The following is a 27,241-nucleotide window of genomic DNA, read 5'->3' on the forward strand; positions in this document are numbered from 1 at the left end:
GGGTACAATGGTGGGAGTCTCCAAGATTTTGCTTTGGCTCAGAAATGTTGTAATTACAGACACTTTTATTTAAAAACCACTTTTATCTCCATTACCTTAAGAAACCCTGTAAAGAAATACATTTTTCCCATTTTACAGAAGAAGAAACTAAGGCTCAATGAGGGTAAGATTACACAGTGAAGTTCAGAACTTGAGTTTCCAGTCTTTAAATTCCTTGCACTCTACCACATTTCAGTGATTTTAAAACCTTAGAATTCCTAAAAATTTCATGGGTAGGTAGGGTGGGGTGCTTGTCAAAAATAGATTCTGAGGCTCTGTCCCCAAGACATATTGATTAAGCCGGCGTGGAGCCCTGGAATCTGCATTTTAACAAGAACCTCAAAGGATTTTGAGTAAATGTCAGTAGAGCATACTTGAAGAAACCCTCTTCTAAACTATCCTTTCTAGGCCAGGCTCTTTAGATGCAACAAATCTACCTTTGTCCTATGATAAAGCTGGCACATAAAAATCAGCCACAAGAGTCTCCCAATGTAGACAGTTGTTCAAGAGGGCTCCCTGATTACCCTGGACCCATGGCTATGGCTCTGAGCCTGCCACACACCCCTGGTTTAGTCTCATTTTGGGCCCCTTCAGTTCTGCCAACATGTTTAACTCCAGTCTTTTGAGTACTCTGCTTTGGTTTCCCACTCAGGTCTTACATATTATGCTCAGGCCCTTGATTTTGTCAGTCTCTGTAGATCAGAAAGGCTGTCTCCCTAAGGTCTTTCCAGATGTGACCATCAAATCAGGAGAGAGAATCTAATGTGACTGTCCAGAAGGTCTTTATCTGAGGAGCCTTCTAATCACATGCACCAAGCTGGGCATCACTTACAAACTACTCTGAGGGAAATCGTCACAACCACCTCCTTCAAAGAGAGACATTGTGGTTTTTGCAGTCCTATCACTTGACTAAGTTCACAATCCATTGTTCTTAGAAAAACAGATACTCTAGTAGGCCAATGGATGGCTAGGGAATGGGCAGTGCCATGAACGTGAACTGGACACCACAATACACCAGGCACTGCGCTGACTCCTTCCATGAGCTGTGTCTTATTACCCTGCCACTGATAAGGAGCACATTCAGGATTTTTATACATGGTACCTATTTTCCAGTCCCAGGGCACATAGAGATTGTGTGTTCCTTGAGCTACAAATTATCTCTACTTGACCCTAATACGTACAAGTCCCTTGGGTCTTTCACGCTCACCAAATCTGCAAGAGGTCCCTGGCTGTGTTCTTTTTTGCCTCTTTTATCAAGGAGGAAGTGGAGTCCTGAAAAAAAAGTTTCTAGGTATAAAGCAGATTAATAGAGTGGTTGAAAAATTATGTGGAACACAACCGAACTCCCAGTTTTGGTAGACGTGTTCCACCCACTGCCTCTTTTGTATTCTCTTTTTCAAGTGCAGGTATCTTCTACACAATAGGCTTGACTCTTCCTGCTCTTCTTCAGAAACATATCCAGATTGTGATAGTAGGACAGGAAACAATAACATATTTTGACAGCACATAACACAGTGCAAAGAAACCATGTTCCCTACCCCCACCTTGGCCTCTACTATCTGTGACACCCCAAAGAGAAATTTCCAAACATAAGTCTCCTGAGTGATTGCCAGATGTACATCTTGCCTTATCTCTAGCAGATGGCAGAGATCTTTGAGAAGACAGCAAAGTGTTGGGGCTGGAGGAAAAGGGATGTTTGGAGCTTTGTTAGAGACTAGCCTTATAAGCCTTACAATGTTGCCCATATATGAAAGTTTAAATTTTGGTGAAAGAAACAGTTGTCTGTTACTTGACAAATTATGGAAGAATACTAATGTTAAAGGACTTGTTAAAGTATCTTGGAGCCTTAAGACAAAGTTCTACACCTATCCTGAATTAGGTCAAGTTAAACTAAAAAAGAAAAGCAGTCTGGTTTGCTTACCACAGTGGAAGTATTGCTTTCAGGTGGAATTCATATTCAGATTGCGTTGTCTAACTTGAGGAGAATACACAGGAAACAATTTGTAGTTTTTCTTTCTTTTGGTTTTGATATTCAAGTTACAAGGAACTTGCAGTCCAGGAACTGGCTTTGCAGCGCTGACAGTTATCACAGCCAGCTAGCCAAATGTCCCTGTTTAGGATCTTGCTGCTGTTTATGATAATGTGAAGTGCGCAATATGCTGTGTATAATTTCCAATACACATGTGCTAGTTATTACCACCAGTATGAGAATCCACCAAGCCATTAATCAAGGCACCCAGCACATCCTGCCAATGCACTTTGAAACTTTATCTGCTGAAAAAGCAAAATTCCCCTCCACTAATGAACACTTTAGGGAAGCAGGCTGGTTAAGAGTGTCTGAGGCGGTGGAGTGACACCACCAGTGAGCCCCCGTTTACAGATAGCAGATGATTTAGCAACAACTGGGAAATATAAGCACGGTTCTACATTTTAGTTTCTCCCAAAGATCTTCACTTTAATAATAAGAGTTAGCCTTTACTGAACTCTGATCAGGAACCTCTTTACATTTATTTTCTCCTTTAATCTAATAATCCCGTGACATAAATACTGCTATTATCCTCATTTCCTGATTAGGAAACCGAAGCTCAGAGAGGCTAAAGTTCATTCGCCTGTCATTTGCAGAAGAAATGACAGAGCCAGGGTACCAACCTCGGTGTGACTGACTCCAGAGACCATGCTTTCTGAGGCCAGTCTTCTTTCAAAACCATTTGATGCCTCCGGAGACAGAAATGGTTAAGTAATTAGTGCCATTTGCTTCAATGAAAGACAGGAGCTCTTTGGATGTTGATATCTTCCAAACATTTGTTGAGTATTGACTTTGTCCCATGGTTTTAGATAGGCTTTATCACTGAATCTACCCAATAAACAAACGAGGCATGTTCAGGTGTCCCTATTTTCCTGACAAGTAACCTTCTGTTCTCTCCCATCACCCAGCATTGCCTCTGTTGCCTTCAGAGTTGACTTATTTTCTATTTGGCTGTGGTATACGAGTAGGGCCAAAAAGCCATTGGCAGTTGTAGGAAAGAGAATATAGCAGTGGACGCCCAAAAGTGTGGTGCTCATCCTGGACAGCATTGTTCGTGGTAACTCTCTGGATTTCCTCTGTGCCTCTATTTCTTTTTCATGTCTGTAGTATTTCCTTTAAACTGCAGGTGTCATCTGAAGTTTCATGAAAATAGAATATGCATTGAAAGTAGACAGATTTCTTTTCTAATTCTGGATCTTCCACTAAATATCAGTATTCAAATTACTTAGACTTTCTGACCCTCGGTATCCCAGTCAATAAAATGGAGGCAATAGTAGTACCTAGTTCTAAGTGTTGTTGCACGGGTTAAATGAGACAACACCTATGGTGTGTTTAGCATAGCACCTAGTATTCTTCCTAACATAAATTACTAGCAGTGCCCTTTAAATGTTAATTGTGTCCCTCTTCTCAACTCTCTACCCCAATGCTCTGTATTAGTAAATTGTGCTTAAAATACAAGTATGATAAGGATATTGTTAACTGAGTTGTGGCATCCACAATGTTACTTGCAGGGAGGCGGTATTGAGTAGTGGTTATGAGTTCAATCCCTTTAAGCAGACTGATGGAATTGAAATTCCTCCTCAGCCATTTCCTGTATGACGATGGGCCAGTCACTTAAGCTCTCTGGGCCTTGGTTTTCTCTTCTTTAAAATTCATGTCACAATAATACCTCTCTTCTGGAGTTTTTGGGAGAGCTGAATTAGTTAATAAACTATAATCAGTTAGAAAATACTTGGCACAGAGTGAATACTCATAAAATGTTAGCTGCGTTATCATTATTGTTGTTATTGTTACCTGTTATCCTTGTGGCCTCTTATAAGGTTTTTTAAGTAATTGGTTATGGTTAGCTGTGCAACATGAGGCCATGAAACAGATTTTCCCCGTGCAAATGGGGCTGCTTACAAGGGGCTCGTGGGAGGTGAGTGCTGACCTCGGCCCCATTAGCACTGTTCTCTAACCAGCTCTGGCACGGGACTGTAATGAGGATTATTGAAGTAACATATGGAAAACTCTTATAGTTAGCTCTTGGGAGAAGAAAAAGGCACTAAATAAATACAAGGAATTATTAAAAACTAGGAGACGACCTCACAGGGATGCTGAGCGTTGTATGTTACTTGCTATTCTAAGAAGAAACTGGAGCAAGAAGCCAACTTCATCACCAGGTGACAAAGTGGTCTCTTGGCTGCTTTTCAAGGCACAGCAGCATGTAGCTTCATCTAAGCAGCTCCCAGACCATCCATAGCCTCTTCCTGACTGCAGGCAGCTCGACTTTCCCACTAAGAAGAAGGGCCAGGGTCCCATGCCAGATGCCATGCCTGCCCCCTCCTCTTCCTGTATCCCATTCTCAAGGAACACCACTGGGGAGAGCTGGGCGGTCGTATTCTAAGTTAGAACCCACCTAGTGGAATATTGATGGTGAGTGACCTATGGCACTAGTGCAGATGACTTAGGGGCCACCAGCGATCTGCTTCCACAGCAGGACTCCAGTCCCAAACTGGGCCAAGGCAAGGGTGTCGTTGCCAAGCCTTGACAGGTCTGTGGAGAGCACACTGCTCTGTAATTTTGGAGATAGCAGTCCATCAGTCCCTATTTACAACTTTACCACCTACCCCTGAAACATTCCTTTCTCCAGAACCAATCCTAGCACCAAAATGAAATATATGTGAAGTGGTCTCCAGGTATCAATTGTGAAATGGTGTATATGAGGCATCCAAAAATGAATCAAGATCTGGCCCACCGCCACCACACAGCTTGAGGCCTCTCTCTGTTTTCCCTTTGATTTCAGTGGCACAAGATTAATTTCCATGGCTCCAAGCAATGATTGTAGAAACAGCCTGTTTCTCTTTGCCACAAAATAAATAGTATCTTAGCCATTATATCTGACATTGTAACATCTCAGAAGACAAGGATATCTAAGTCTCATCATTCAAGCATATAGCACTTCATGACATGTAACTTTTATTTATACTTTTCTGGTAACAATACAATTTTAAAATACTGATAGCTTCTCCACATAATGGTGTAAATATATCGAGATGTCTATCGACTACCAAAAAATTTAAGGTATTCATGTTAATAGTGCATAAGATGAATGCTTATGCATAAATATGATTAAAACACAGCCTGTTCTCTCAATTTCCTTGGCAAAAATAGTTTGGGAAAGAAAAAACAAAACTGAAAAGTACACCATTCGAAAGAAAAAATAGTATTACATCTCTTCCCTTCATCATCCAGCTTCAAAGTTGCTACATTAATCATCAAATATGAAATGGATTGAACATTTTGGTATCCTTTTAATATAGAAAAAGTCCTGAAAAAATGAAAAGATTAGAAATTAAAATATTTTCTCTGACATTTTAGATTTTAGAAGGATCTGGTTAGTTGTTAAGTTCTTCAGAAAAGTTCGGCTGACTACAATGCAACATATGGTTCACTTACTACAATGGAAGGTTTTCCTTGCTCATGTTTTTTTCTTCAGAGATCAAGATTAGTTATTAAGATATTTAAACAAAAAGGTGTTTCTAAGGCTGCTAGGAAGACAAATTATAACAGTGTGTCCCAATAATAAGCCAATGTGCACAAGGTGACACATGCAATCAAAAGTAGTTGCAGTAAAAAGTCCTGGCAGCTTTTCACAGCCCCTTCAGGTAGTCACTCCATTACAGTGCACCCCTCAAGTTAAAGAACGCCCACATATTTGACATTTATAAACAACAACAGCAATAAAAAGAATTGTAGATTTTTCTTATTTATTCAAATTGTGTACTTAGAACAAAACTGCATCATTTCTCCTTTTTTCCCTTCCTCCTTTCAGTCACTGAAGTTCTCCGGGGTTGTTGACAGCTTCTGAAGGTGATTTGACATGAACTCTCTCCTGATTGCTGGTTTGTCTGCTCATGTGCTCCAGAGAGCTCCAGAGGTGGTTCTGACCCAACAGTTTCATAGCTATTTTCTTCTGCTTCCTCTCCTCACCAGAGCCCTCCTAACATTTCAGACAAAGGAGAAAGCTGAGCAGTTTGCAATAGGAACTAGAGAGATGTTCGTATGCTTCAATTTTTAAATCTCTCCATATTCATTGGGAACAACTTCTTTGCAGCTTGAGAGAGAAAAATTAAAAATCTGTGCCATAATGGAGGATGAAAGTGGGCCATCTCACTGTAGAGATAGACTTAATTCTATATGAAGTCATAAGTGAAAGGTTTTTCGGTCCTTATGGGTATAAGTGAATATGAGAGAATGCTCTCAGGAAAGAAAGTATAAATACTATTTGCCTGAAAGGTAAGAGACTGGCCAGTTAATGCTAACAAATCCTAGGAGATGGGATGCTCATTATTAGAGAAACTTGGCTTGAAGGCTTTTGCATCAAGCATCTGCTTTCAAGTTCTCTTCATGAATGTTCTTATATGCTGATATCTTTATTCGTACACCAACTTGATGAAAAACACTTCTGCTGCAGCATGAAAAAACCTAACTGTGTTCCACAACTACCCTATTTAATGTAGCTACAATCACTCTTACTCTGTTTTGTGTTCTTGGTGGCATTGCCCTGTCTGAAATTATTTTATTTATGTGATAGTTTAAGTGCTTATCCTTCTCCCCCTGCTCCCATCCCCACTGGAGTAAAAGCTGTCTGTGAGCAGACACTGTATCGTCTTCTCCTGTGCTTATTCAGGTCTTCATTTTGTTTCACAATTAGCTTCTTTCTTCTCCCAACAAAATTTTCAAGATCCAACCCAGAGGCTGCTTGGGGAATGGAGCTCAGATTCCTTTGACTTCTATAAGAATCACTTCATGGTTAAAAGGCATCCTGTCCTTAGGACATTGACTCAGCAGTGCCAAGAACTTTCCTATAAGCTATTGCTTTGTTGTTAAGGAAACACAACAGAATACAACCCCAACATGTCATATTCTACATATGCTCATTTATGATGCAGTGTGACATTTTTCACTCCTGTCTGAAGCAAGATGAGATAATCCCTGGCTGGTGAGGATTTTTTTAGCATCTCTTTGCAGCAATAGGTCTAGTTTTAAGACTGTAGACTTAAGTGCATAGGACAATATGCTAAACATTTGTTTTCTTTAATCAGGTTCAATTTAATTCTTATTGTGAACATGTTTTCAAGAAACATGCAATGGCCCTCATAGCAGTGGAGATAGTCTTCATAGACAAAGACTAATATTATAAACACATTAATGTATAACCCAGTTCTAGTGGAGGTGCTCTTGTATAGGAACAAAAGTAGGAGACTAATATTTAGTTCCATATATCCAAAGTCAGAGACTTATTTTCTTAATTTGCTTTCTGTGCCTCCACAATGGATTCTTCCTTAGTTTTTGTAAGAAATTAAAACAGCTGGCTAACCTTATTGAATAAAATGCATCAAGCCCCACACCAAAAGCTAAATATGTGTTACCCTGTTTAATCCTCATAACAAACAAAATATGGGTTTAAAAGACCACAGTAGTTAATGAGTGATGAAATGATAATACAAGTCTCTTTTAACAACATAATTGTCCTAAAAAGAATATATTTCTTTTCAATTTTTAAAATGCCACATAGATTGGGTATTCTAATGCTATCATGTTTTTCTTTAGATTTCCTTTTTATACATTTTAATAAGCTTAAAATGTAAAAAGTAATATTTGTATTTGCTTGCAGTAAATAAATAAATAAATACAGAAAGCTCCAAAATGAAAAGTGAAAGTTCTACTTTTAACTTCCCTCAGCCTCAGCCCCTCCTCTCAAGATAACTTAAAAGTTATACAAGTTTCTCGGATAACCCTCTAGAAATCTACTGTTTTATTCCATGCTGTTGAGGTTTTATTGGATAATAAATTTTTGACAGCTTCAACTAACATTTTAAAGGCTGCATAATATTTCATTGTGTGGGATACCATAATTGAATTGCCAGTTACATCTTTGATGAACATTTGGGGAAAGCTGAGTATTTTCCTACTAGTTTTTTTAAAAAGTGCGAAAATGAACATCCTTGTCTTTCATGTCTTTGTGTCCCTGTGTAAGTATATCAAAGCATAACTTCCTAGAAAGGAAGCTGCTGGGTCAAATGGCATGTATTCTAAATGTTAATATTGCCATATTCTCTCTCTAAACTTATACCAGTTCCTATTCCCATATTAGTTACCACAACTTTCAATTTATGAGTGTTAGCTCGTATTTTAAATGTGTTCATTTTTCTTTTCGATGTTCGCATAGCTCCCAGCTGGAAAACTACTGCATCCATCCCTGCCACCACCTCTGCTGAGAACTCTACACATAGCATACTTGTATGACAATATTACAAAGTACAACAATGCTTTCTGAATATCTCTTTCTTTCCTACTTTATGTAAAATATGTATATTCTGATGATATTATTTGCTAAAAATATAAATGTACTTAAAAATAGCTTTATAAAGATTAAGTGATATAATTCAGACTTCGGAAAATTAGATCCTACTCACAGGGGAGGTGGGAAAATGCCTTTTCAGGATCATGATTTAATTTAGCTAATTGCAATTCAAAGATTGATGCAAGAAGGCAAAGGGTTCATGAATGAAGTCAGTTTTTCCTGAAGTTAGGAATAGATCTATAAATTCTGGTTGTATGAATTACTGAAGAATTATTGTGCAGGGATCAATAAATCACTTCTAAAGCAGTGTTAGAAGACTGTTCCATCTCCTCAGTATTCTAGTTACAATTACATTATTAGGCTCCTGAGTGTTAGGTAAACTCATTCTTTCAGCTTTTAACATTGCAGTAAATGACCTGGCAACAGATTTAACATTTTCTTTGTAACAGCCAATGTTAACTCTTTAGTCGCTGGCCAGAAAAATTCTTTCTAATCCTACCAGAATTTTAGAACTATTAAGTACTTTAGTTCTTAGTCACTTAGAAATCATAATGACACTTTACAAGAAGAAGAGGTAGGAAATAGGGAGGAATTTCTAATACTCAGTGACTTAAGGATAAATTAGAAAAATGGGAGGTCATAGTTTTGAATATCCGCATGTTATGTATATTTGAGCAAAAATACGAATTTGCATCTTATTTGGGAGAGTTGCTTTTGAACAAAAATGAATAGCTAAAAATAGTGATTCTGCACAACCAGCTAAAGTCTGGTTTTCCTATAGTTCTTTTTGACTTCTCAACACTAACAGAAAATACATACCTGACATGGCAGAGGCAGGCGTGGCACTCCACACAGCAGCTGGGAGGCTGGCACCCTCTCTGGAGGCGGGATTTGAGAGTTAAAATGTTGAGAGGCAGGTGAAGATGGTGAAGACTCACACGTAGTGTGACCATGGCAGGGAGCTCCTTGTGCAGAGAAAGGCACTTTTCTGTCCCAAAAGATAATTTCATGGGTGTGCCAATCCCAAGCAGAAATCATAACTTTTCTTCACTATCTTTAGGTGATAAGTATGTGATTATCCCCCAACAAGAATGTTGAAAAGTCAGAAAGGATATCAAAAATTGGGGGGAAAGGTAGGATATTCAGGAAACTATCAGAATACATGTGCCAAATAAATTTCAGAAAATTATTCTTTAGTTAAATATCAACATTTTAATGATCTCTTTTAAGCTCTCAAATGAGCTTTTAAAAATTAAATTATACCGCATTGGGTTTGAATTTAGCATGTGATTTCCTAACACAAATATTTTAAAGTTAGAGGTTCTATATAAATGAAATTAGGCTAAAACATGAACCTCAGGAAGAAAAACTGGAAACTTTAGTGCAAAGCAAGTTACTAATGAATATGAGTAAATTTAGAAAGCTTTTCTATTAGAGAAAATACTCCAGTGTCACATATTGATTCAAGTTTTTGTACAAAGTATGAAATAGTTTTTTAAAATATATTTTGTGATGCAAACTGTTTGCAAACAAGGAAACATCATAGACAGTATTTTTTGTACTGACTATAAGCTCCATTTAACAGCTAATGCATCCGCAATAAACCATCCTAATTTAAAAGCTCCTGGAAATCTCGAGTTATCTTGATTAAATTAGGCTAATCTAGTAAATGCATCATAATTAAGAGGATTATGCTAGTCTTTAGTATTCAGCACACCAGGCATTACAGTTTTGTCCCACTTTCATGCATCAGCTGTCGATTGCTTACTAAAAGAAAAGTTATAGCACCCATCATTATAGTCTCTCAATCAGTTATCCATCTAGTTCTTGAATTCTCTCTACAACATTCCTGCCAACTGTTCCTTCATCTTCAATATCTCTAGTGACAGGGAATTCACTAATTCATTCCAATCTATCCCATCTTTGGTACATGGAATAATTTTAGCAATAAGAAACCTCAGGGAATTTTTTTGGATTCTTCAAAATTGACCTAACATAGTACCCATACAAGTAGTTTTAACTTCAAACAACTTGTAAAAACTGTTGACCAATGGAACACCAGAAGCTTGTAGGGAGACTGTGACCATTCTTGCCCAGAAGAATGGAAAAAAGGCTTCTGTGTGAAACACGATTTGCATAATAGCATGGACTCCACCTTTTTCTAGTACAGAGTAATTTTTTATTTCCTACCATCTATAAATTGTCAGAATGATAAGATAGTGAGGAAAAGCTTTCTTACAGTGTACACAGATTTGAAAGCTGCTGGCCACCCTTCCTTGTCACAGGCAATTCTTGGGAGCCCCCAAAAGAGAAAGGGCTGAGGCAGGGATCATATTATCTAGTTATTCTGATATGCACATGTGGGTTCTGAGAATTAGAGTCCTGCTCCACAGGACAGACTTTGACTATACTGTTTTTTTCCTGCATAGCAAACACATGCAGCCGTTATCATCAGTGACATTTGTAAATACAAAAATACACATATTTTTATTTGCTATGCAAGCAAAGGAACTATAGTAATTTCCTGTAACTAGTGAATATCATATGCTAAAGCCTTTTTCCTTTCTTCCATCCCCCCGGCAACACATAATAGTTTTAGAGATTTTTTTTGTGGGGAGTTCCTGTGTGTAAATTTTTTTTTTCTTTTTCTTTTTTTTTTGTCTTTTGCGAAGTCTATAAGTACTTCTAAAGCCAATTTTTAAAAGTTGGTAGCTTTGGGGCATGCAGGAGATAAGCTCTAAATGTAGCCAGATGGTGGAGGGCTCTAATTGTAATCAGAAAGGAGAACATTTTCATCATGACCTAACAAAATCTGTATTTTTCAAAGAGAAAGATTAAAGTCTGTATTCGGTTGTAACATTAATTTTTACACTTTTAGAAAAGTCTAGCCTGTTAGAATGAAATGTCAGCCCTAGGTAATTTGTTCTGAAAAACCAACTGATGGGAAACATGCCATTTTATTCATTATTCAAATGGCCAAATAAAACAAGGTATAATTAGTCCTGACTTCCTGTTCTTGCTCATACACCTGAGGCCCCTCCCTGCTCCAGCTGCAGCTCCACACGCCCAGGATCCGAGGGGAAGCAGTACAGGCAGCTCTCTCGGGCAATGGCTCACTTCTCTGCAAATTCAAAAGTATGTATTTGATCAAAATGCTTGGGAGGAGGAAAGATTATCTAGAGAATTACCTGTGTGGATAGAATAAGAAAGGTAGTTACAAAACAGCATTTGCAGGGTGTTTGAGAACCTTTCAGGAACTCGGTTGAAGGAGCATGTCAGATGGTAAATCCAGGCCTATGTTTATATGGGTACGTGGTGTGTGAGTATGTGTGTGTGTAAAAATGTTACTCCCCATTTTTTAGGAAGGCTTTCATTTTCTTAGCTGAGATAGTTGGCTAGCAATATAATTTCTTCTCCCTCTCATTTTTCATTATTGAATTAAAAGAGTTCTTTCCTCACTGGACACTTTATTTATTATAGGTCTCCTTGGAAAGCCAGCCTCTAAAAGAAAAAGGAAAAAGCATTCAGGAAAGAGGGTGGCTTTGAAATGAGTTAGCTAGGAAAACCTTAACTTAGAAAAATAAAGAGAGCAAATTTCTGTACACACAGTTCCTGACTAAATGGGGCCAATTTACAGTTTAACTTTGCATGTGCATACACTGTTTTAGGTGCTTGTTTTTTGGTTCCTCAGAGACCACACTAGCCACATTTGAACATCAGTAGATTAAACTAGAGCCAGAACACTGTGAGAGGAGGCCACTGAGCTCTCCCCAAGCCTCTGACAGAATAACCACCAGACCTGAGAGGCCAAAGTCTTCCTTGCCCTGAGCAGCCAAATGTGGCTCAGCTGACGAAACCTCAACCAACTGAAGGCTAATTTGGAAAACAGATGAAAGACAGAGAAGCAAGCCCTTTGCATTCTAAAGTTATAGGTTTTTTTGAAAGAAGGGTATTTTCCCCTCATTCTCTATCCCCATTTTATTCTGTTTCCTTGTCCCTTATCCATAATCAGGATTAGATGGCAGCACCATTAAGGTTAGAAACTGAGGGGCTAATTAAGAACTAGGGGAAATTTTAAATGAAATCTCCTGAACTTTGACTGAGGAAAAATGTTCCACTTTTGAGGAAGAAGTTGTATTCAATGTAGTTGCTTGCCCAATGTAAAGGTATAACTGCTGAGCTTTCTAGGAGTCCATGTATGAACTGTCTTACCTGGGTTTCTGTAATTCCATAGAGTTGGAGATACCAAGAAGTGCTGCTGCCCCTTTACCTAGTTTGGGTTTAGTCCTTTTGATTTTCATAATTCTGAGGTAATTTTTGTATGGACAAGCTCCAAAAGCATAGAAGACTCACAGCATTGTCTAATAAAACATCTCCCATTTTATCTTCTTTAGAATGTGATGCCAGTTGTAACAATAGCTAATAATTACCTGCCATAATTGTAGCAACAAAATAGCTGAATGTGCACCTCTAGCTGTTTTATGTATGCAATTTCTCATTCTCAGGCTCTCTCTATAATCCATTCTTTCCCCCAATGCTTTGAAGGCTTGGAAGCATTCAGTACAATTTTCACAATATAGGTAACTTTGAAGTGTGACTTGTCCAGTCATGCTGGCTTATTTTTATGCTTGCATAGAGGATTGGTGAGGATGAATTTATTTTTTTAACTAACAGGTGTAACTTAGGAATTTGTGAATGAATGAAAGAAGGGCTGGGAATTTTTTTCCCCTCATACACTGTGAAATTTGCTTTTGTCTGCTGGTGGAAATGAGTCACATTTGCAAAGAGTCAAACTATTCATTAAACCCAAAATGACATTTTCAAGTTGCTCTTGCAGTGAGCTATAAGTAGGACAACTGCACATCCCGGTTTTCCTGGAACAGTAATCATTTATTCCTGTAATTATTAGTGGTTACCTATTTCACTCTCAAAAATGTTCTGGCTTGTTCACCCTGAGTATTTTCCAAAGTGGGGGGCGGAACAGTATTTTCATGTGCCATGGCAAAAGGGCAGCTTGTCAAAATAACAACAACATAGAAAATTCTTATAATTAACAGTCAAGGATAAAATGGGAGGTTAGAAATAAGCAGTTCACGTTGACTCCTGTGTGAGAAAATAATATTTAAATATAGACTATTAAAACAAGCAGAGCAAATATGTTTCATCTCAGGTGCCAACGCTAGTCAATTGGTATTTTAGCTGCCATTGCACCATTTGAGAAGGACTCTGAAACCAAGTCTGGGGTCAGTGGGAAACAGAGCTTGCCCTATTACTGATGTCTGTCATAAGCACTGGAAGAGATAGTTGTAAAATATGTGCCAGGTATTAAATTTCACTATCATAGAGTGAGATGGGATCTACGTGATAATGCAACACAGTGTTTTCTAAACTGTGTTCCACGCAACACTGATCTTTCAACATGATTCTCAAAACATATGTCCCATGGTCATGTAAGATTGAGAATGATGCCTGCCATATTTCTTTCTTGGAAATTCAGGGTATATTGGCACAGTCAAAGCTCTAAAAAGTTCTGTAGTAAAGACAAATGTTTAACTTTGTTAACCCAGTGCTTTGAGAAACTATTTGGCCACAGAAACTTTTCAATGTTATCTGTCAACTTGCTGCAGAACTAGTTTCTTGGGACACAGCTGAGGAAACTAGTCTAGCTCATTCCATGTATTTCACAAGTAAGCAAACTCAAGCCCCAAATGAGGCAATGATTGGACCACAGACAGCTTAGCTGGACTGGGGACCAGGCAAAACCAGAACCCAGGCCTGCTGACTCCCAGTCCCAGGTCCATCCTACTGTATCACCAATGTGGAAAATATTAGAAGCAATCTCAAATTTTAACAGCTTCTGGCAGTGCAGATATTTAGCGTAGATTCACTTGCCTATCTTTATAGTTTTTTTTAAGGATAGTGATTAAATATCTGCATGCTCATAGTGTCCAGACATAAAGCTGCTACTCATGGTTGAAACAAAACAAGGATAAAATCATTTCTAAAGTTTAATTTTATCTGGGCTGGTCTAGTCCTCTATTTTATCTTTCTTTCTTAGGATATAAAGTGATTATTGAGGAATGAATTACTAAATATGAGTCTGATCTGGGTTCAAAATCTATTTTATCATTTCCTGGGCTTTGCATTTCAAAAAGCCAATCTATTTTCTGGACCATAAGGTTAAAGTACATCTGTTGTCCACACAGATATAGCTATTGGCCTTTGAGCTAAACAGTCATGAAATGATAGCCATAGTAAATTTAGACAAGGACTAATTTCACTTCGGTCTGCCTATAAATCCACATGACAGAATAAATATGGTGTGTCCTGTAGTTAATGTGAACACATGTAAAAAATTAAGAAATATTTAGTGACAATACAAAAAATACTCCATAAAAATTAATTGGTGTTTAATTGAGGATGTATGAAATGTGATACTTATAGATGGTCTGACTCTGAGCTTAGACATAAACGAAACTCATCTTGGGCATAACTTGCCAATTCTGTTTGGTGGTTCTCCAGTTTGTGGCAGAGCACTGCCTTTTCTTTAGGAGAACGGAACACCTGGAAAACATAACCATTGCTGATCTACTTATCTCTCCAGGGTCTTTTCCTATCCTTAATTTTCATTATAATAGCATTATAGAAACTTCCAGGAAGCCATGTGGTTGCTTGCACTTTGGGAGAAGGGGGCAGCTGGGGACTAAATTTGCCATCCTGCAATCATCCTTGACATCCCTTTGAAGATAAATTTTTACAGGAAGTAGAAATGAGTGAAGTTGTGAGGAAAAAATTGAGAAATCTTTTATTGTAACTTTGTTTCCCAAGAGCATAAAGAAACTGACTTAAAGGAGAAAATAAAACTCAAGTGTTTTTAAAGGTTTTTATTTAATAAGCACCTCATTGTTCCTATTAACTGGCTTCTAAGATTTACCATTTTGCTTAGCAGAGTTGGAGAGCATTGGCCAAGATTCATTGATAAAGCTTTATAAGTGTTATAAGTCAGATTTGTTTCATTTTAAAAGCCACATGTTTAAAATACAGCTCAGAGAAAATTCCCATGATACATAGTTGTGGTTCAATAAAATAAAGATAGCCAAAAGAAATTTTCACTCATAAAATCTATATTTCCTGCTAAGTGGTAGTATTAGAATAGATATTGCTAGTCAGCTTATAAGCCAAGCGATGCCATCTAAGATTTTTTTTTTTTTACATACACTATTGGTATCCTATACTGGAAAGAATACATTATACTTTGGATTTGTTGGTTCCTTTCATCAATCAGTTGAATTTTTTCTCATAAAAATCAACAGTCATGGCCCTATCTTGGAGAATCAGAGTGTTCTAAGCATCCCCAAATGTATATCCCAGCTCCAGTATCCAGTTCCGAACCCCACTGCCAGTTGCCAGGGTCACAAGAGAATAGATGTTACTAGGCCACATCAGGGAGGTAAATTTTTATTTTTTTTGACTGGTAAGGGGATTGCAACCCTCAGCACGGTGTGGTCTACACCACGCTCAGCCAGTGAGTGCACCAGCCATGCCTATATAGGATCCGAATCCACGGCCTCGGAGCTACCAGCGCCTCACTCTCCCGAGTGAGCCACAGGGCCGGCCCAGGGAGTTAAATTTTTAAATGCTCTTACCCTGCCCAAGAATGGAAATGATTGGAGATGTTCAAGGACAGCCGTTTGCTCAGAAGCAGCTGAGTTCCCCTGATTTTAGTTACCCTCCTGATCCCTGTGATTCCTAACCAAACAGGCCCTAGGACTGTGGACAGATGCAGCCACTCTCCTCTAGTAATTGGACTCAGACCAAGTCAGAGGTCACACTGAACCTCACCTTGAAATGTAGAAAGTGAACAATTAAGTATTGAACTTTTCTATGTAAAACACCTTCTTGAATTTCAATCCAACCACATCCTGCTGGTGCTCTATGATCCTTGAATTTTTGGCACCATCTCATTTTTAGGCTGGAATGTTTAGAAAACCAGAGGGGGAAAAGTATTATACAAGAAGAAGATTATATATATGTGTCTCCTTGATTTCAAAATCCCGGCACAGAACAGTATAAAGAAATATGCCATGTTACAGAGCACTAAATCCTTTTTTTCCCCTTTGTGCTATGAATAAAAAAGGAAAATTTGAGACTTATGAACATTATCCCCTCTCCAACAAATTGATTTCAATCTAAGTATTCTGTCCAAAGCAAACATAATCTATGAGTATGAAGCTGTAACGAGTTTTGGAAGTTTTTTGAGGCAGTACATGCCTCAATGTGATAGAAAAACCCAAGCTCATTAGATGACGTATATTCAGCATTTCTTCATGTCTATAATTGGGTCTTCTCTGTTAGCCTACTACTAGCCTTCTGAAATAAGAAACCTGGTTTAGCTGACATCTGTACCCCAATTAGTTCCTGAATTGGAGTTGAAATGAAATAAGCCCCTTACTGACTGAATACATAATTGATGAATGAATGATTATGACTACATCTCCTAACCCTTTTACATTTTATTTCCAATTAGTACAAGGTTATTTTCATACCCTGTTTATGGCCTTGAAACCTGACAACCATTGCCAACTGGTTTATTTCCATATTAGCAACTCTTAATTCCTTTGAGGGAGGATGTACACACACACTAATTTTTCAAGGTTTGCTTCTCCAGCTTCCCTCAGCTCCCTGTTATGTAGCAATTACAAAGCTGCTTAGCAGCTGCACCAGAAATTAGAGAGCAGGAATCAGTAAACTTTGTTAAAACATGTTTACATCCATAGTAAAAAGCTTGATGAAAGATGAAGCTATAAGTATTGACGAAAATGAAATTTTGGAGACTATCTGGATTTATCTGTTCATGTTCTTTTTCATTACTGTAGATAAATGAGAGTTGTCTATATCTGAAAGTATAATGACAACAACAACCTCACAAGGTTGTTGTGAAAATAAATAAGATCATATTTTCATATAATAAGCATTCAATAAATATGAACTCTCTTTTCTCTAATTTGAATTTATATGAGTCCTTAAGAACTATCATTGTTCCCAAATATAGTATCATCTCTTCATCTTAACTATGAGATTATCGTTACATATTTTAACAATTTTATGGTAAAAAGTTCAAAATGTGATTAAAGTTGAAATTTATCAGCAATTCGGAATGGGAATGTAGATAATAAGATTTTAATTTTCCAATATGATATCCAGTGTCCTATTCACTAGATAAATGGTCACCAGTTATTAGAAATGGAATGAATAAAAGTACTGGGGTGTCCTCAAGCCAAATTATACCTAAGTAGATACATTACATGCTTCCACACATACTCCCCTCTCAAGCAAACCCCCTCTCCACTTTTACCCTACAGTAAATAGAAAGGGCTTTCAGGATCCGGAGGAAAGGGAAACTGTATCTTCTAGAAAGAAACCATATTGAGGGTGGCAAATGTGTTTTCTTCAAACTTCAACTTTAGTTGCTTTATAGCCTAAATAGTTATGCTGAGGATTCTGAGACCTCCCGTTTCACTAGCAAAGAACATTCTGACCAATTAGTGATGTCTGCTACAGAAGAAGGGAGGGGACAGAGTGTCTTTGCCTGTGCCATGCATTTACCAAGCCTATGCTTGGTCCCGTTTTGTGTGCTTCACAGTTTAGCTCCTCACACCGGTATTGCTTTTCCTAAGCTGCACTAGCAACCAGAATTAAATGTGGGAAAAATTTCAGGAGGTCAAAATTTAATGAACAGACCTGACTTTTACCTCTTCTTTAAGGAATATTAAATGTTTTGAGTCCTTTGCCAGAAAGCTGATAGAATTATGACCTTTAAGAAATTTAACTAAACAAACATGACCATAGCACACATATCTCATCCAGTGTGTGATGTCAAAACACCAAATTTCCTTAGTTTAGATAAAAAGATAATTTGCCTTTGATCTGCTACGTAAAGAGTGGACAAGGCTGATTTCCTCTTCTGATATATGCATTAACTAGATCATTTTGAGTCTAATTTTATGCTTTTAAATTGCACTTCAGTTTGAGTTCGTTTGAGGCAATAAACCTCTCTCCATATACATCTTAAAGCAGGCACTGTGATGGGTGTTATTTAAATTATTTATCTGCTCAGTCCTTTTTTCATTTGTAAGCTTATTCTTCTTTGATTAGCTCAATGGCAATGTTCCATGTTTTAAAATGAAGGTCTTATTATTATTCAGGTATGCTGAGGCCAACAGATCAGGAGATGATATCGCTGAAAAGACAGTTTGTTACTCACAGTTTCCAGGAGGAGGGGGCATGCCACACCACAAGGGGCCACAGAGGGAAGCACCAGGGTTGGTCAGGAGGCAGAAGGAGGGAGGGGAAAACATGGGCAAGAGCCGTTATTGTGGTTTCACAGGAAGGGACAGGTGAGGCAAGGTCAATAGATTTAGGATTAGTTAGTTTGAACAATTCCAGCAGGCTCTCAAGCAGAGGCATTATCCCTGGTTGTCTGGTATCTGGCCCTGGGATGATAAAAGGAGGGACACTTAGTATAATAGCCCAGTAGAGGAGGTGGTGGGGACATGGGCTCTGGATTGCATATGAGAAGCATGCTCCCAGGATAGTCATTTACTATCTCTAGGAATTGGCTAGCCCTGGGAGGAGCAGTCTCTTCAGGGTCAGCAAGGCCCCAGATGTCAAAGCAACAGAAATACAGAAAATAAAAAGGCATGATTAATACATTCCATACACCAAACATTGTGCTGGAACCTAGTGAATAAGTTAATAAGACCAGGCCTCTACTCTGGAAAAACTTACATTCCAGTAGAATGAAACTTTCTAGGCACACAAGGCATTCATTTCAATATAAAGTGGAAAGTTAAGTGCCATGGTTGAGATAAAGACAAGGAGCTCAATCCATTGATACATTTAAGGACGAAGTGTGGGTGCATACTCTTCTTAGAAACATGATTATGCCCTAGTGTATTTCAAAGAAGCTAAGCTGTTAATTACTTGCATCTTTCATCAAATAATTTTCTACATCATTTCCTGGAAATTTTTTTTATCATAATCACTAAATAAACACCCTTACATTTAGCCAAAAACATTAGAATCATCAAACTTTATGGTGAGAAAGTTTCACCTCTTCATACAGATGAGGAACCTGAACCAGGAAGGCTAAATGACTTTCCCAAAGTTGTAGTTGAGACTCTTTGCTCAATGCTAGCTCCAATGTGCAATGGTTCCAATCGTAAATTAAACACACATTTATATAAATATTGGCCAGGAACCATGCTGCCCTCTTTGTTTCTATAGAGAGTCTGCCATCCAAATATTTGCAGTTTTTTTCCCTCCTCTTGGGTCCCACCCTGTCTTACCACATTTTAACAACATAGAACTGGTCACTTGACAGCATTTACATCAGTAACAATCTGACTCTCCGTGTGAAAGCAATATAAATGGCTCATGTTAATTATTCTACTTTCTGCCAGATTTGGACAAATTTAATCTTTTCTCTGCATTATTTCTACCATGTTTTATACTCTGAGATGCCTTCTAAATTTTATTCACTGAGCTGGAGAACAAAAAGCATGAGCTTTTAGAAAGCAAAAAACAAGTCAGTCTAGTGGTTTGTAAGCACCAATCACTACCATATGAAACTGCTGAAGAGTTTTATTATGTGATGAACCATTTCAGATGACTAGATAGACATGTTAAACTGTTGCAGAAAATGCATTTGTTGCCTTAATTTCTCTGCCAGTATTAAGGTATATGTCAAGTTTTTTATTGTGTTTACTGATTGTTTTCTTCAGCCTTACGCTTATCATTATTGCTCAGTTTATAATTGCTCTTCATTCATTTTGTTAAAAGTGCAAGTTCTATGGAATAAATATTCTAGAAAAGCATTCTGTAAAATGCACATGAGATGTTACTAGGTGCTGAGTGAGAAAGAATTTCATGATCAAATAAGTTTAGTACATGCTGGATTAGACAATGTTATTAAACACATTTCTTTTCTGCAGGATTTCTCAGGCCCTTTAATAAGGAAATATGAGTTGCAAATATCAAGAAGTGAGATATAATATGTAGCATTTTCCAAATGTATCAGGCCACAGATCCCTTCACTATTTGTTTTTTCATGGGAAGCATATTCTAAAGTAATGTGTGGCAGGTAGTAAGTATTTTTAAAGCACCAACTATATGCAATACACTATGGATCAATAAAAAATCTTTAATGCTTTTCTGTAATCAAGAAGTAGTTGATTTTATAGGTGGGAAAATAAGGCATAAACACATTAGCCATTGAATAATGGTATAAGGAAACAATATAGAAGAGATCACAACGTGATAAATGATCAACTGTCGAGTGATGTTAAAAATTTTTGAGCACAGAGATGGGAGAAAGAAAAAAAAGAAAAAGAGCACATTTTGCCTGTTCTCATGTGCAAGAGATCCAGGATACAAAATACATAAAATATGATTGCTATATTGAAGAAGTGAATAACCTAGATGGAGAGCCAGGACTCTGAGATTCAGGTTAGTGCGTCCAGAATGTATTAGACCAGCACTTAAATTTCATGTGCACATGAATCACATGAACTGATTCAGTAGATCTGGGGTGAGAGTCAAGATACTGCATTTCTAACAAGCTTCTGGATGATGCCAGTGCTGCTGATCCAAGGGTCACACTTTGAGGAGTAAAAAGCAGGAGTTGGCAAGCTTTTTCTATAAAGGTCCAGATAGTAAATATTTGGGGCATTGAGGGCATACAGGATGTTGCAACTCCTACTCAGCTCTGTCTTTGTTATGCAAAAGCAGCCATAGACAATATGGGAACAAATGATCATGGTTGTGTTCCAAAAAAACTTTATTTATGAACTCTGAAATTTGAACTTTATATAATTTTTTATGTCACAAAATATTATTCTTCTTTTGATTTTTTTCCAAATATTTAAGAGTATAAAAACCATTCTTTACTCATGGTCATATAAAAACAGGCACTGGGCTTACAGGCTGTACGTTTGCTGAGTTAGAGGACAAGATACTATACTCACTTAGAGAGTTGGCAGAGATTTCCCTGTGAAGGACATCTAACCAGAAGAAATTAATCTTTCTCTCTCCTAAACCTCCTTGTATTTTTTCATGCTGCATTTTCTCTCTAATGCTTGGTGTGTATCTTTTTATGGAAGGTAAAAGCACTCTAATTGACAGTACAGACAGACAAATATCTCAACCAGTTTGAGTTTACCAGGCATTATTCTTTCTGTCACCTGCTGTATGTAATGCAATGCCTTCACATAGAAGAGGTTTTGCAAGTGTGTATTCAGTTGAATTTAGTCTGTTGAAGAAGCATTTTTTTAGCTTGACCTTAAGGAAGAGTGGTTCCTAGACAGGATTGATGAAGAGGGTAAGGAGAAAATCCCAAGGAGAAGATAGTGCAGGCAAAGAAAAGTAGGCAAGTAATACTTGAAGGCTATGGAGGGAAAAATAAATTCATGCAAATACTTAAAAGAAACAGAGGATTAGTATAGGAGAATGATAGAAGATAAAGTCAGGGCCAAGTTCTATGAAAGACCTTCACAACAGATCTGAAGTTTAGGGAATGATGTATGTAGAGTTTCAAGAACATTAATCTGATGACAGAATATAGGGAGAATTTGCAGTTTACTGGAGATGAAGAGATCAATTAAAACACCAAAGCCACAGTCAGTGCTCATGGATAAGGATCTAGACTATAGCTTTGGAAAGAGAACAGAATAAAGGGACTGAAAGATGGCCCTAGGCTGGAAAGTTCTCCAAGACTTTATGACAACAAAGAAAGCCACAAAGTGCCCTGGAATCAAGAAATATTGCCCTCCTCAACATAATATGGGTTGCATTTCATAGAATGCTCAGATGCCTGGTTATTTTATGTTCTTTAATACCCAAAGTCATATCTGTTCTTTTGTGAGTATCCCATATTTAATTTTTAACATGGTACCTGGTGTTAATACTGAGTATTATCAAACTCATTTGCTTCATTAAATTTATTTTCAAATTAAATATAGACAAATACCCATATTATGAAAACATTTGTTAGTTGTCAGTGTCATATTTTCACAAAAGGATGCCAAATCCAAAGATTTTTATAGATTAGACTCAGAGAAAATCCCTAAGTGCTAATTAAGAGCTAAATGGACAATATAGTCAGAGACCTCAATCCTTTTACTTATGGCACATTTCTACATATTTCTTTAAAAATAAATCACATTTGGGTTTTTTTTTTTTTTTTTTTTTTTTTTTTTTAGGCCAGCTTTGGGGGGGGGGGTCCTGTGAAATGTACAGGCAACCCACTGCTGTTGAGAGTTTGAGGTGCTGGGGGAATAGAGGAAAGTGTGAGAGAGAACCCTTGTTTAAACAGTCTGGCAGGCTGCAGTCTCCCCGCCAAGGTCCTGGTTGTATGGGAAAGGAAAAGTGCTGACCGGCGAGAATGACTTACAGCATGACTGCTACGTCTCTCTGCATCTTGGAGGCCAAGGAGGTCTGCTGGAAAGTTTTGTAAATATCACAAACCTGGAAGACATTAAATCTGTTACTGCTCAGCTGACCAGAAGTCTTAGGGTCAACCAAAATATTGCTGCCATGATTTTTTAACACAATGATAAGTTTCCCTTAATATTTTAGATATTTTGAGCATAATGTTTATATTACTTTTGTGTTTTTCTTTAGATAAGAATAATAGATAAAATTGTAATATATGTAGGAGACATTTATTATAACACATTTTACAAGACACTTTGTATTTCTGTTCCTTTTATTTTGTAACTGAAATTGTCTTTTCAGGTTTGACAATGTCTCTTATTTCAAGGCTGATAAAATGTACAGGATACTTTAGGAAGGAAACCCATGGGGATTGTCTATCATTAATTTCATTGTCTAAAATGTAGAGTTTCCATCAGTAACATTGACACTGATCTTTTTTTTTCCCAATCAAACAAACATCTCATTGCATAGCATCCACCCTTTCACTTGTGCTTCACTGTTTTAAACATCATCATTTCCTTTCTTTCTCTCCTGTCCTTTGACCTCCATGTGGCCTGCAGATGGTTCTGTGAGGGGAAGGAGCTGCACAACACTCCTGATATTCAAATCCACTGTGAGGGTGGAGACCTCCATACACTGATCATAGCAGAGGCCTTTGAGGACGACACCGGTCGCTATACCTGTCTGGCTACGAACCCCAGCGGCTCAGACACAACATCTGCTGAGGTGTTCATTGAAGGTAAGGAAGGGTGCATGCATGGTCAAGGAGCATGAGTAGTCTAATAGCTTGAGTCTCATAGGACGTCATTGCGAATATGCTTTTCCAATGCAACCAGCATAATAATGTTGTGATTCAAACCTTATTTCTCCTGAAAAACCTTATACGTAAATTGAATGGTTCTGACACTTAGGCACACGTTAACTATCTCTAATGTCAGCATTTGTTCCTTTTAATTTAAAATATTTCAGCTACATTAACTTGAATTTATTTAGTGTGTGAAGTACCCAAATTATTTTTATCTTTCTCTAGTAAATGAAGTATGGGAACATAACTAAAATACCATATCAACCGAAGTTAAACTATAAATGACTTAGGAAATCATTCATGAGAATTTTAAGTGATAAAATATTTTTGAATGTTATCATTTTTGTAAAATTCTAGAATTTTGCCTCTTTTGTTAAGACTTCATTATTCCTGCTAAATGTACTATGAACTTGCAATCACTAGGTGAGAATAATTTCAGGAATCGATGTTGTATCAAAGAGGGGTAGGCAGATAATGGAAATGGAATAGAAAATTGTTCTATGAATTCATTTTTCGCAAGACTCAGCCTCTAGGGATTTGGAAAACTTGATATCAAAGTATCATAGTTTACATAACTAATGTATTTTGATCAATACCAATCATTGAAAACAGTTGGAAGTGTTCTGAGTGCCAGTGTTTCCACTGTCCCTAAATCCATAAATTAGTTAGTAACCTGTTAATTGGTTGCTTTTCCAAATAGTAGTTAAAGTATAGAAAGAAGATTAAAAATCTTTGAGGTCTCTACTTTTTTTACTATTAATAGCTCCAAATTTCCTCATTATTTGAAGTGGAAGAAAGCAGGATGTGAACCATCATTTACAACTCCTTTATAGCTTTAAACATAACTATTACTGTTGACTAACAGTACCTTTACTTTTAATAAAATGATCCTCCCCATTGTCTTTGTTTTTTTTTTTTTTGCTTTCATGTTTTTATTTTTTATTTTTTATTTTTTTTAAATTTTATTTTGTCGATATACATTTTGGCTGATTATTGCTCCCCATCACCAAAACCTCCCTCCCGTCTCCCTCCCCCCCAACAATGTCCTTTCTGTTTGCTTGTCATATCAACTTCAAGTAATTGTGGTTGTTATATCTTCTTCCCCCCCCCGGTTTTGTGTGTGTGTGTGTGTGTGTGTGTGTGAATTTATATATTAATTTTTAGCTCCCACCAATAAGTGAGAACATGTGGTATTTCTCTTTCTGTGCCTGACTTGTTTCACTTAATATAATTCTCTCGAGGTCCATCCATGTTGTTGCAAATGGCAGTATTTCATTCGTTTTTATAGCTGAGTAGTATTCCATTGTGTAGATGTACCACATTTTCCGTATCCACTCATCTGATGATGGACATTTGGGCTGGTTCCAACTCTTGGCTATTGTAAAGAGTGCTGCGATGAACATTGGGGAACAGGTATACCTTCGACTTGATGATTTCCATTCCTCTGGGTATATTCCCAGGAGTGGGATAGCTGGGTCATATGGCAGATCTATCTGCAGTTGTTTGAGGAACCTCCATACCATTTTCCATAGAGGCTGCACCATTTTGCAGTCCCACCAACAATGTATGAGAGTTCGTTTTTCTCTGCAACCTCGCCAGCATTTATCGTTCAGAGTCTTTTGGATTTTAGCCATCCTAACTGGCGTTAGATGGTATCTCAATGTGGTTTTGATTTGCATTTCCCGGATGCTGAGTGATGTTGAGCATTTTTTCATATGTCTGTTGGCCATTTGGATATCTTCCTTAGAGAAATGCCTATTTAGCTCTTTTGCCCATTTTTTAATTGGGTTGCTTGTTTTTTTCTTGTAAAGTTGTTTGAGTTCCTTATATATTCTGGATATTAATCCTTTGTCAGATGTATATTTTGCAAATATTTTCTCCCACTCTGTTGGTTGTCTTTTAACTCTGTTAATTGTTTCTTTTGCTGTGCAGAAGCTTTTTAGTTTGATATAATCCCATTTGTTTATTTTTCCTTTGGTTGGCCGTGCTTTTGGGGTCGTATTCATGAAGTCTGTGCCCAGTCCTATTTCCTGAAGTGTTTCTCCTAGGTTTTCTTTATGAAGTTTTATTGTTTCAGGGTGTATATTTAAATCCTTAATCCATTTTGAGTTGATTTTAGTATATGGTGAGAGGTATGGATCTAGTTTCATTCTCCTGCATATGGATATCCAGTTATCCCAGCACCATTTGCTGAAGAGGCAGTCCCTTCCCCAGTGAATAGGCTTGGTGCCTTTGTCAAAGATCAGATGGCAGTAAGTGTGTGGGTTGATTTCTGGATTCTCTATTCTATTCCATTGGTCAGTGTGTCTGTTTTTATGCCAGTACCATACTGTTTTGGTTATTATAGCTTTGTAGTATAGCTTAAAGTCAGGTAGTGTTATGCCTCCGGCTTTATGTTTTTTTTCTCAGCATTGCTTTGGCTATGTGTGGTCTTTTATTGTTCCATATAAATGTCTGCATAGTTTTTTCCATTTCTGAGAAAAATGTCTTTGGAATTTTGATGCGGATTGCATTGAATTTGTATATCACTTTGGGTAGTATGGACATTTTCACAATGTTGATTCTTCCAATCCAAGAGCATGGGATATCTTTCCATCTTCTTGTATCCTCTCTCATTTCTCTCAGCAGTGGTTTGTAGTTCTCATTAGAGAGATTTTTCACCTCCTTGGTTAACTCAATTCCTAAGTATTTTATTTTTTAGGTGGCTATTGTAAATGGGCAGGCTTTCTTGATTTCTCTTTCTGCATGTTCACTATTGGAGAAAAGAAATGCTACTGATTTTTGTGTGTTGATTTTGTATACTGTGCTGAAATCATTTATCAATTCCAAGAGTTTTTTTGTAGAGGTTTTAGGCTGTTCGATATATAGGATCATGTCATCTGCAAACAGGGACAGTTTGACTTCCTCTTTTCCAATCTGGATGCCCTTTATTTCCTTCTCTTCTCTGATTGCTCTGGCTAGTACTTCCATCACTATGTTGAATAGGAGTGCTGAGAGTGGGCATCCTTGTCTAGTTCCTGTTCTTAAAGGAAAAGCTTTCAGCTTTTGCCCATTCAGGATGATATTGGCAGTGGGTTTGTCATATATGGCTTTAATTATGTTGAGATACTTTCCCTCTATACCTAACTTATAGAGGGTCTTTGTCATGAATGAGTGCTGAACTTTTTCAAATGCTTTTTCAGCATCTATAGAGATGATCATATGGTCCTTGTGTTTGAGTTTATTAATATGGTGTATGACATTTATTGATTTGTGTATGTTGAACCAACCTTGCATCCCTCGGATGAATCCCACTTGATCGTGATGAATAATTTTTTGTATGTGTTGCTGTATTCTGTTTGCTAGTATTTTAGTGAGGATTTTTGCATCTATATTCATCAAGGATATCGGCCTGTAGTTTTCTTTTTTGGTTATATCTTTACCTGGTTTTGGTATCAGGATGATGTTTGCTTCATAGAATGAGTTTGGGAGATTTGCGTCCATTTCGATCTTTTGGAATAGTTTGTAAAGAATTGGTGTCAATTCCTGT

The 27,241-nt window shown here is 37.5% G+C and overlaps 1 protein-coding gene across 3 annotated transcripts in view; it reads left to right on the plus strand.

The window, feature by feature from the left end:
- The window catches only part of PALLD (palladin, cytoskeletal associated protein), a 403,294-nt gene that overhangs the window by 140,225 nt on the left and 235,828 nt on the right, over positions 1-27,241 (plus strand). For all 3 annotated transcript variants that reach the window (XM_063077067.1, XM_063077068.1, XM_063077069.1), the window contains exon 3: positions 23,468-23,646. In XM_063077067.1, coding sequence (XP_062933137.1) covers positions 23,468-23,646 — 179 coding nt within the window. The remainder of the gene's footprint in view (positions 1-23,467; positions 23,647-27,241) is intronic.

The sequence above is a fragment of the Cynocephalus volans genome, chromosome 13, assembly GCF_027409185.1.
Source record: "Cynocephalus volans isolate mCynVol1 chromosome 13, mCynVol1.pri, whole genome shotgun sequence".
Lineage (NCBI taxonomy): Eukaryota > Metazoa > Chordata > Mammalia > Dermoptera > Cynocephalidae > Cynocephalus > Cynocephalus volans.